An 11,490-nucleotide genomic window follows, 5' to 3' on the forward strand; every position below is an offset into this window, starting at 1 on the left:
GCCGCCACGAGGTGGAACCTTGGCGGAACCAATCTAGGGCTTCGGCAGAGCTGTTCTACCGGGGAAACTTCCCTCCGGGAGGGGTAAATCATCACCAGCGTCATCAGCAACGATCCTCTCATCGGGAGGGGGTCAATCTCCATCAACATCTTCACCAGCAGCATCTCATCTCAAACCCTAGTTCATCTCTTGTATCCAAACCTCAGATTGGTACCTGTGGGTTGCTAGTAGTGTTGATTACTCCTTGTAGTTGATGCTAGTTGGTTTACTTGGTGGAAGATCATATGTTCAGATCCTGCATATTAATACCCTCTGATTATGAACATGAATATGCTTTGTGAGTAGTTACGTTTGTTCCTGAGTACATGGGAGAAGTCTTGCTATAAGTAGTCATGTGAATTTGATATTCGTTCGATATTTTGATGAGATGTATGTTGTCATCCCTCTAGTGGTGTCATGTGAACATCGACTACATGACACTTCACCATTGTTTGGGCCTAGAGGGAGGCATTGGGAAGTAACAAGTAGATGATGGGTTGCTAGAGTGACATAAGCTTAAACCCTTGTTTATGCGTTGCTTCGTAAGGGGCTGATTTGGATCCATATGTTTCATGCTATGGTTAGGTTTACCTTAATACTTCTGTTGTAGTTGCGGATGCTTGCAATGGGGGTTAATCATAAGTGGGATGCTTGTCCAAGTAAGGACAGTTCCCAAGCACTGGTCTACCCACATATCAAATTATCAAAGTACCGAACGCGGATCATATGAACGTGACGAAAACTAGCTTGGCGATAATTCCCATGTGTCCTCGGGAGCGCTTTCCTTCATATAAGAGTTTGTCCAGGCTTCTCCTTTGATATAAAAAGGATTGGGCCATCTTTCTGCACCTTCTTTACTTTTATTACTTGCTACTCGTTACAAATTACCTTATCACAAAACTATCTGTTACCGATAATTTTAGTGCTTCTAGAGAATACCTTACTGAAAACTGCTTATCATTTCCTTCTGCTCCTCGTTGGGTTCGACACTCTTAGTTATCGAAAAGGCTACGATAGATCCCCTACACTTGTGGGTCATAAAGACTCTTTTTCTGGCGCCGTTGCCGGGGAGTGAAGCACCTTTGGTAAGGAAAAATTTATATAGTGTGCTGAAATTTACTGTCTCTTGTTACTATGGAACACAATCCTTTGAGGGGCTTGTTCGGGGTATCTTTACCCCGACCAGTAGAGCAAAGATTTGCTCCTCAACCTACTGATCCTATTGAAAATGTTTACTTTGAGATTCCTTCGGGTATGATAGAGAAACTGCTAGCTAATCCTTTTGTAGGAGATGGAACATTGCATCCCGATTTGCACCTAATCTATATGGATGAAGTTTGTGGATTATTTAAGCTTGCAGGTATGCCCGATGATGTTATCAAGAAGAAGGTCTTCCCATTATCTTTGAAGGGAGAGGCATTGACATGGTATAGGCTGTGTGATGATATGGGATCATGGAACTACAAACGATTGAAATTGGAATTTCACCAGAAGTTTTATTCTATGCATCTTGTTCATCGTGATCGTAATTATATATATAATTTTTGGCCTCGCGAAGGAGAAATCATCGCTCGAGCTTGGGGAAGGCTTAAGTAAATGTTATATTCATGCCCCAATCATGGCTCTCAAGAGAAATGATTATTCAAAAATTGTATGCTTGGCTTTCTCTCAGTAATCGCTCCATGCTCGATACTTCTTGTACTGGATCTTTTACGATGAAGACTATTGAATTCAAATGGGATTTATTGGAAAGAATTAAACACAACTCTGAAGATTGGGACCTCGATGAAGGTAAGGAGTCAGGTATAACACCTAAGTTTAATTGTGTTAAATCTTTTATGGATACCGATGTTTTCCGTGAATTTAGCACTAAATATGGACTTGACTCTGAGATAGTAGCTTCTTTCTGTGAATCCTTTGCTACTCATGTTGATCTCCCTAAGGAGAAGTGGTTTAAATATAATCCTCCCACTGAAGTAGAAGTAGTTGCACCTATTAAAGTTGATGAAAATACTATCACTTATAATGATCCTGTTGTTCCTACTGCTTATATTGAGAAACCACCTTTCCCTATTAGAATAAAGGATTATGATAAAGCTTCAACTGTAGTCAACAAAAGTAATATTAGGGAACACAAACCCCCTGAGAAAGTTAAAGTTGAACCTAAAATTGCTATGGTTAAAGATCTCTTGGCCGATAATATTGGATGGGCATGTTATTTACTTCTGCAATGAAGCTGCTAGAATTGCTAGACCTGATGCTAAAAATAAACATAGACCTGTTGTAGGCATGCCTGTTATTTCTGTTAGAATAGGAGATCATTGCTATCATGGTTTATGCGATATGGGTGCTAGTGCATGTGCTATACCTCATTCCTTATACAAAGAAATTATGCATGATATTGCACCTGCTGAGATAGAAGAGATAGATGTTACAATTAAGCTTGCCAATAGAGATACTATTTCACCAATTGGGATTGTTAGAGATGTTGAAGTCTTGTGTGGGAAAGTTGAATATCTTGCTGATTTTCTTGTTCTTGGTTCCCCACAAGATGACTTTTGTCCCATTATATTTGGTAGACCCTTCCTGAATACTGTTAATGCTAAGATAGACTGCAATAAAGATATTGTTTCTGTTGGTTTGGGGGACATGTCTCATGAGTTTAATTTTGCTAAGTTCCGTAGACAACCCCATGATAAAGAATTTCCTAGTAAAGATGAAATTATTGGTCTTGCTTCTATTGCCGTGCCTCCTAGTGATCCTTTAGAACAATATTTGCTAGACCATGAAAATGATATGTATATGAATGAAAGAAGGGAAATAGATGAAACCTATTCTGAAACACAACTTGCCTATTGAAATCCTAGGGTATCCTCCTCCACCCAAGGGTGATCCCATGTTTGAGCTTAAACCATTGCCTGATACTCTTAAATATGCTTATCTTGATGAAAAGAAGATATATCCTGTTATATTAGTGCTAACCTTTCAGAGCACGAAGAAGAGAAATTATTGAAAACTCTGAAGAAGCACCGTGCTGCTATTGGATATACTCTTGATGATCTTAAGGGCATTAGTACCACTCTATGTCAACACAAAATAAATTTGGAGAAAGACGCCAAACCAGTTATTGATCACCAACGACGGCTAAATCCTAAGATGAAAGAAGTGGTAAGAAAGGAAATATTAAAGCTCCTTGAAGCAGGTATAATTTATCCCGTTGCTGATAGTCAGTGGGTAAGCCCTGTCCATTGTGTCCCTAAGAAGGGAGGTATTACTGTCGTTCCTAATGATAAAGATGAATTGATTCTGCAAAGAATTATTATAGGTTATAGGATGGTGATTGATTTCCGCAAATTAAATAAAGATACTAAAAAAGATCATTACCCTCTACCTTTCATTGATCAAATGCTAGAAAGATTATCCAAACATACACATTTTTGCTTTCTAGATGGTTACTCTGGTTTCTCTCAAATACCCGTGTCAGCTAATGATCAAGAAAAGACTACTTTTACTTGCCCTGTCGGTACCTTTGCTTATAGACGTATGCCTTTTGGTTTATGTAATGCAGCTGCTACCTTTCAAAGATGCATGATGGCTATATTTTCTGACTTTTGTGAAAATATGTGTGAAGTTTTCATGGATGATTTCTCTGTTTATGGATCCTCTTTTGATGATTGCTTGAGCAACCTTGATCGATTTTTGCAGAGATGTGAAGAAACTAACCTTGTATTGAATTGGGAGAAGTGCCACTTTATGGTTAATGAAGGTATTGTCTTGGGGCATAAAATTTCTTAAAGAGGTATTGATGTTGACAAAGCTAAAGTTGATGCTATTGAAAAGATGTCGTGTCCCAGGGAAATCAAAGGTATAAGAAGTTTCCTTGGTCATGCTGGTTTTTATAGGAGTTTCTTTAAGGACTTCTCAAAAATTTCCTAGCCTCTAACTAACCTATTACAAAAAAATATTCCTTTTGTCTTTGATGATGATTGTGTAGAAGCATTTGAAATACTTAAGAAAGCCTTGATTTCTGCACCTATTGTTCAGCCACCTGATTGGAATTTACCCTTTGAAATCATGTGTGATGCTAGTGATTATGCTGCAGGTGTTGTTCTAGGACAAAGAGTTGATAAAAAATTAAATGTTATTCAATATGCTAGTAAAACCCTAGACAATGCCTAGAGAAATTATGCTACTACTGAAAAGGAATTCTTAGCAGTTGTATTTGCTTGTGATAAGTTCAGACCTTATATTGTTGATTCTAAAGTAACTATTCACACTGATCATGCTGCTATTAAATATCTTATGGAAAAGAAAGATGCTAAACCTAGACTTATTAGATGGGTTCTCCTACTACAAGAATTTGATTTGCATATTATTGATAGGAAGGGAGCTGAGAATCCCGTTGCAGACAAATTGTCTATGTTAGAGAATGTTCTTGATGACCCACTACCAATTGATGATAGCTTTCCTGATGAACAATTAACTGTCATAAATGCTTCTCGCACTGCTCCATGGTATGCTGATTATGCTAATTATATTGTTGCTAAGTTTATACCACCTAGTTTCACATACCTGCAAAAGAATTTTTTCTATGATTTAAGACATTACTTCTGGGATGACCCACACCATTATAAAGAAGGAGTAGATGGTGTTATTAGACGTTGTATACCTGATCATGAAAAGGAACAGATCCTACGCAAGTGTCACTCCGATGCTTATGGAGGACACTATGCTGGAGATAGAACTGCACATAAGGTATTGCAATCCGGTTTTTATTGGCCAATTCTCTTCAAGGATGCCCGTAAGTTTGTCTTATCTTGTGATGAATGTCAAAGAATTGGTAATATTAGTAGACGTCAAGAAATGCCTATGAATTATTCACTCGTTATTGAGCCATTTGATGTTTGGGGCTTCGATTATATGGGACCGTTTCCTTCCTCTAATGGGTATACACATATTTTAGTTGCTGTTGATTACGTTACTAAGTGGGTAGAAGCTATTCCAACTAGTAGTGCTGATCATAACACCTCTATTAAGATGCTTAAAGAAGTTATTTTTCCGAGGTTTGGAGTCCCTAGATATTTAATGACTGATGGTGATTCACATTTTATTCATGATGCCTTTAGTAAAATGCTTGCTAAGTATGATGTTAATCATAGAATTGCATCTCCTTATTATCCACAGTCTAGTGGTCAAGTAGAACTTAGCAATAGAGAGCTTAAATTAATTTTGCAAAAGACTGTCAATAGATCTAGAAAGAATTGGTCCAAGAAACTTGATGATGCATTATGGGCTTATAGAACTGCATATAAAAATCCTATGGGTATGTCTCCGTATAAAATGGTTTATGGAAAAGCATGTCACTTACCTCTCGAATTAGAACATAAGGCATATTGGGCCATCAAAGAGCTCAATTATTATTTCAAACTTGCCGGTGAGAAGAGGTTATTTGACATTAGCTCACTTGATGAATGGAGAACCCAGGCCTATGAGAATGCCAAACTGTTTAAAGAAAAAGTTAAAAGATGGCATGACAAAAGGATACAAAAGCATAAGTTTAATAGGTGATTATGTATTGCTATACAACTCTCGTTTAAGATTTTTTGCAGGAAAACTCCTCTCTAAATGGGAAGGTCCTTACATCATCGAGGAGGTCTATTGTTCCGGTGCCATAAAAATCAACAACTTCGAAGGCACAAATCTGAGGGTGGTAAACGGTCAAAGAATCAAACATTATATCTCAGGTAGTCCTATAAATGTTGAAACCAATGTTATTGAAACCGTAACCCCGGAGGAATACATAAGAGACACTGCCCAGAACGTTTCAGACTCCGAAAAGGAATAGGTATGTGGTAAGGTAAGTAAATCGACTCCAAAACAGTTCTAATGGCAATTTTTCTCCATTTTGGAATATTTAAGAAAATAGGAAAATAAGAAGAAGACCGGAAAGGACACGAGGCTTCCACGAGGGTGGAGGGCACGCCCCCTGCCTCGTGGGCACCTCGTGCGCTCTCCGGACTCTGTTTTCTTGCACGATACTTCTTTTAGTCGGTAAAAATTCATTATATAATCTCCTGAAGGCTTTGACCTCCGTATCACGCAAAAATCTCCTGCTCTTGTTTCGAGTTATTTTTCTGACAGATCTAGATCACCATGACATCTCCAAGTGCCCCCAAGGACAAGTTCTTCGAGAAGGTCATCAACCCTACCTCGCGGAAGTGCTACAACATCCTCAAACCATTGAGATGCGTGAGGGGTTGCTACACATCCGCGATGTTGAGGGACCAAGGAGGACCGGAAGTGTGGAGACAAGGATCGAGGTAATGGAGCAACAAGTTTTCAAGTGTCAAGAGATGGTGGAGCGTGGACTCGACTCCAATCACATAATGATCACGGAGTTCACCAACAACCACAAGCTGGACGCCAAGGACATTGGGGAGGCCATCTTCAAGCTTCATGATAAAATCGAATTTGAGGATCCCGGATACTCAATCATCCTTCTATGATGGTGAGCCTATGCCCCTTGGAAGAGGGACGACAAGCCTACATCATCAACAACTCCATCTCCTTGATCGGCAAAAGAGATATAATCACATGGGTATGGGCACTCCCCTTGGCAACTGCCAAGCTTGGGGGAGTGCCCCGGTATCGTATCACCATCACCTTTATCTTTACCATTTTTCTTAGTTCGATCCTTTTGGTAATATCTTGATCTAGTAGAATAAAATTTTAGTATGATCTAGTTTTGAGTTTTGCTTTATGATCCTTCTATGTAATCGAGTCCGTGAGCTATATATAATAAAGATTAGTGTTGAGTCAAGGGCTTGATTATTTTGCTATGATCTTGAGGGAATAAAATAAAAGAGAAGAAATAAAGAGATCATATGGATCTTATGGAGAGTAATGAGCTCACATATAAAGAGTATGATGAATAAAAATTATTGAGAGTTGACAAACATAGTTTTGTTCATCGTTGCAACTAATAGGAAGTAATAAAGAAAGAGAGGTTCACATATAAATATACTATCTTGGACATCTTTTATAATTGTGAGCACTCATTAAAGTATGATATGCTAAAGAGTTGACGTTGGACAAGGAAGTGAACGTAATGGGTTATGTTTTCTTACATTTGATATAAATTATATTGTCATGGATCATCCAACATGTTGAGCTTGCCTTTCCCTCTCATGCTAGCCAATTTATTTGCACCAAGTAGAGATACTACGTGTGCTTCCAAATATCCTTAAACCCAGTTTTGCCATGAGAGTCCACCATATCTACCTATGGATTGAATAAGATCCTTCAAGTAAGTTGTCATCGTTGCAAGCAATAAAAATTGCTCTCTAAATATGTATGATTTATTAGTGCAGAGAAAATAAGCTTTATACGATCTTGTGATGTGGAAGAAATAAAAGCGACAGACTGCATAATAAAGGTCCATATCACAAGTGGCAATGTAAAGTGACGTTCTTTTGCATTAAGATTTCGTGCATCCAACCATAAAGCACATGACAACCTCTGCTTCCCTCTGCGAAGGGCCTATCTTTTATTCTTGTCATATACTTCATGCAAAGAGTCATGGTGATATTCACATTACCTTTTTACATTTTATCCTTTGGCAACCACAATGTGTTGGAAGGATCCTGATATATATAGCTAATTGGATGTGGGTTTTCATGAACTATTATTGCTGACATTACCCTTGAGGTAAAACGTTGGGAGGCAAAACTATAAGCCCCTGTCTTTCTCTATGTCCGATTAAAACTTTATAACCATAAATATCGCGTGAGTGTTAGCAATTATGAAGGACTAAGAGATGATTGAGTATGTGGACTTGCTGAGAAGCTCTTATATTGACTCTTTCCTATCTTATGATAAATTGCAATTTCTTTAATGACTGAGATTATAGTTTGTTAGTTTTCAATGAAGTTTCTGATTCACACTTGAGTATGTGAATGAATTGTTCCTTTAGCATAAGAGATCATATGACAATATATTTGTGTTGCTGTTCTAAGAATGATAATGATGCCCTCATGTCCGTATTTTATTTTATCGACACCTCTATCTCTAAACATGTGGACATATTTTTCGGTTTCGGCTTTCGCTTGAGGACAAGCGATGTCTAAGCTTGGGGTTGTTGATACGTCCATTTTGCATCATGCTTTTATATCAATATTTATTGCATTATGGGCTGTTATTACATATTATGTCATAATAATTATGCCTTTTCTCTCTTATTTTACAAGGTTTACATGAAGAGGGGGAATGCCGACAGCTGGAATTCTGGGCTGGAGAAGGAGCAAATATTAGAGACCTATTCTGCACAGCTCCAAAAGTCCTAAAACTTCACTGAAGTTATTTTTGGAATTAATAAAAAATACAGGAGAAAGAATCCACTAGAGGGGGCCCACACCCTGGCCATGAGGGTGGGGGCGCGCCCTACCCCCTGGGTGCGCCCCCTGCCTCGTGGGCCCCCTGGTGGCCCTCTGATTCCCATCTTTTGCTATATGGAGTATTTCATCGAGAAAAAATCATAAGCAAGCTTTCGGGAAGAAACTCCGCCGCCACAAGGCAGAACCTTGGCGGAACCAATCTAGGGCTCCGGCAGAGCTGTTCTGCCAGGGAAACTTCCCTCCGAGAGGGGGAAATCATCACCAGCATCATAACCAACGATCCTCTTGTCGGGAGGGGGTCAATCTCCATCAACATCTTCACCAGCACCATCTCATCTTAAACCCTAGTTCATCTCTTGTATCCAATCTTTGTATCCAAACCTCAGATTGGTACCTGTGGGTTGCTATTAGTGTTGATTACTCCTTGTAGTTGATGCTAGTTGGTTTACTTGGTGGAAGATCATATGTTCAGATCCTATATGCATATTAATACCCCTCTGATTATGAACATGAATATGCTTTGTGAGTAGTTACGTTTGTTCCTGAGGACATGGGAGAAGTCTTGCTATAAGTAGTCATGTGAATTTGGTATTCGTTCGATATTTTTATGAGATGTATGTAGTCATCCCTCTAGTGGTGTCATGTGAACATCGACTACATGACACTTCACCATTGTTTCGTAAGGGGCTGATTTGGATCCATATGTTTCATGCTATCGTTAGGTTTACCTTAATACTTCTGTTGTAGTTGCGGATGCTTGCAATGGGGGTTAATCATAAGTGGGATGCTTGTCCATGAAAGCGGGATAGTCTGAAGGCCCTGCGCCGGCTGGTCGATTTGCTTGGCATGGAACTGGCAGGCCTCACAGGACCTTACCAGCTTGGTCGCGTCATTGAGTGCCGTGGGCCAGTAGAACCCACTGCGGAATGCCTTGCCAGCCAGGGTATGTGACGATGAGTGATGCTCACAGTCTCCACCGTGTATGTCAGCCAGCAGCTCGTTCCCCTGCTCCCTGGAGATGCAGCGCAAGGAAACATCATTTGGTCATTTTCTGTACAGCTCACCGTCCTGGATGCAGTATGCTGTAGCCTGCCGGGCCCCATGCTCCGCGTCCTCCTCCTTCTCCGGCAGCGCCCCATGCACTAGATATGCCTTGAATTCCTCGGTCCAACACCCCTCTCGAGGCTCGAGCGCCATGAGCAGACGTGCTCCTGAGGTAGGGCCGCAAGCGGGGGCTCCCGAGGCTGGTGGCTGAGGGAGTTCTTCTCGAGGTGATGTAGTCTCCGCGGCTGCAGGGTTCGCCGAAGGCTTGAAGAGTCTCTCTTCGAAGACACCAGGTTCTTGTGGTAGCCGCCTCGACGCCTTCTTGGCGATTTCGTCAGCCTCCTTATTGGTGCCGTGTGGCACATGCTGTAGCTCTAGGCCCAGGAATTTCTTCTCCATCTTGCGCACTTCCGCGAGGTATGCCTCCATATGCTCGTCCCTTGGTTCGTACACCTTGTTGGAGAAGTTGACGAGGAGCTGTGAGTCACCCTTGATGGTGAGACGCTTCACCACCAAGGCTGTGGCGGCCTTGAGGCCAGCGATCAACCCCTCATACTCCATGATGTTGTTGGAGACCTTCTCACCCCACTGGAAGTAGAGCTGCACGGCGTAATATAGCTTGTCTTGGGTGGGCGAAACGAGCACAATGCCAGCCCCTGCGCCTTGTCATGCGAAAGTGCCATTGAAGTACATGACCCAGCCAACCAATGCTTCATTTCCCGGCGAGAGGGATAGGCTCTTGCCAGCTTCAGGCTCCGGAGCGTCGGTCCATTCCGCAACGAAGTCAGCAAGCGTAGCTCCCTTGGTAACCCTGTGTCGGATTACGGGTTCCAGCAAAACGCTTGAGGTTTGAACACTGGGGTGCACACGGAGATCTCCCCCCAGCTCACGCTCTCACAACAATCTCAAAAACTAGCTCGTCGAACCCGAAGAACAAGGGACACAAGAGTTTATACTAGTTCGGGCCACCAATGTGGTGTAATACCATACTCCAGTGTGGTGTGGTGGATTGCCTTGTAGGCTAGGGATGAACGAGTACAAAGGAAGAACAACCTCCTGAGGAGAGGTGTTCTTGAGCTCGATGGGCTTGTGTGGCTGGGATGGTCTGAATGATCCAATCATCCCTCTCCCTATGATGGTGGCTAGTCCTATTTATAGAGGCCCAGATCCTCTCCCCAAATATCAGGCGGGAAGGGATCCCACAACGGCCAACTCTAAGGGGGACAGTGAGTACAAGTTATCTTGACAAAAGGTGGTCTTCGCCTGGCAAAGGTTCTGGCGATGACGCCGTCCTGGGCTCCGTGGTGACCTCCGTATTGCCGTCCTGCTGGTTTTGGTCTCGTTGCACCGATACGGAAACCTTTGCCTGACGCCTCGGGACTCCTCTCCTGCACCTACCTCTTTAGCACCAAAGAGGAAACTAGTACTCTGCACCCGCTGGCGCCCGCCTGGCCTTGGTCGTCATGGCTCACGTGACGGGGGCCTCACGAGGTGCCCCTCGCCTTGATCTCTCCGCTCCTCGCGAGCCGGCCTAGTGAGGCCGCCCTTGAGGAGGTCTTGTGTCGCCCGCCTCGCGAGGCTTGGCCCCTCGCAAGGGTCTTGAGCGTTGGTTGATGAACATGGGCCGTACCAGGCCGCGGGTGGAGCTACACCCTGGGCCACAAGCAGGCAAGTCTGGGGACCCCCATTCCCAGAATGCCTAAAGTAGCCCCCGGGCCCAAGGCATGCTCGAACTTGGCTTTGCGGCGAAGCCAAGGGGCAAGTACGGAGCGCCGTGGGCCCCATTAGCCTGTAGCCTTTATTGACGCGTGGCGACTGACGGGACGTGGGCGCCTCCACTTACCCACGCAGCCTCGATTTCTGCCTGACTAGGCAACCACCGCCGTCTTCATAGCTCCTCATCCCTTACGGGCAGCACTTTCCACCGCTCCCCATCTCCCAGAATGCTGCAAATCTCTTTCCCCGGCTCAATCTAATACCAATTCCCCCTGTCGCCATGGCACCAGGCCGGAAA

The 11,490-nt window shown here is 42.6% G+C and overlaps 1 protein-coding gene across 1 annotated transcript; it reads right to left on the minus strand.

Moving 5' to 3' along the window:
- Positions 1–9,476: 9,476 nt before the first annotated feature.
- Positions 9,477–9,875, minus strand: LOC147975161 (uncharacterized). Its single transcript, XM_087520301.1, has one exon. It carries the CDS (start codon positions 9,873–9,875, stop codon positions 9,477–9,479), a length of 399 nt encoding a protein of 132 aa, XP_087376427.1.
- Between the last annotated feature and the right edge of the window lie 1,615 nt (positions 9,876–11,490).

The sequence above is a fragment of the Triticum urartu genome, chromosome 4A, assembly GCF_056163025.1.
Source record: "Triticum urartu cultivar PI428250 chromosome 4A, HENAU_Tu73, whole genome shotgun sequence".
Lineage (NCBI taxonomy): Eukaryota > Viridiplantae > Streptophyta > Magnoliopsida > Poales > Poaceae > Triticum > Triticum urartu.

What these genes read in the sequence shown, in the direction of transcription:
- LOC147975161 (XM_087520301.1), bottom strand. Translation starts at nt 9,875, where the DNA reads ATGGAGAAGAAATTCCTGGGCCTAGAGCTACAGCATGTGCCACACGGC.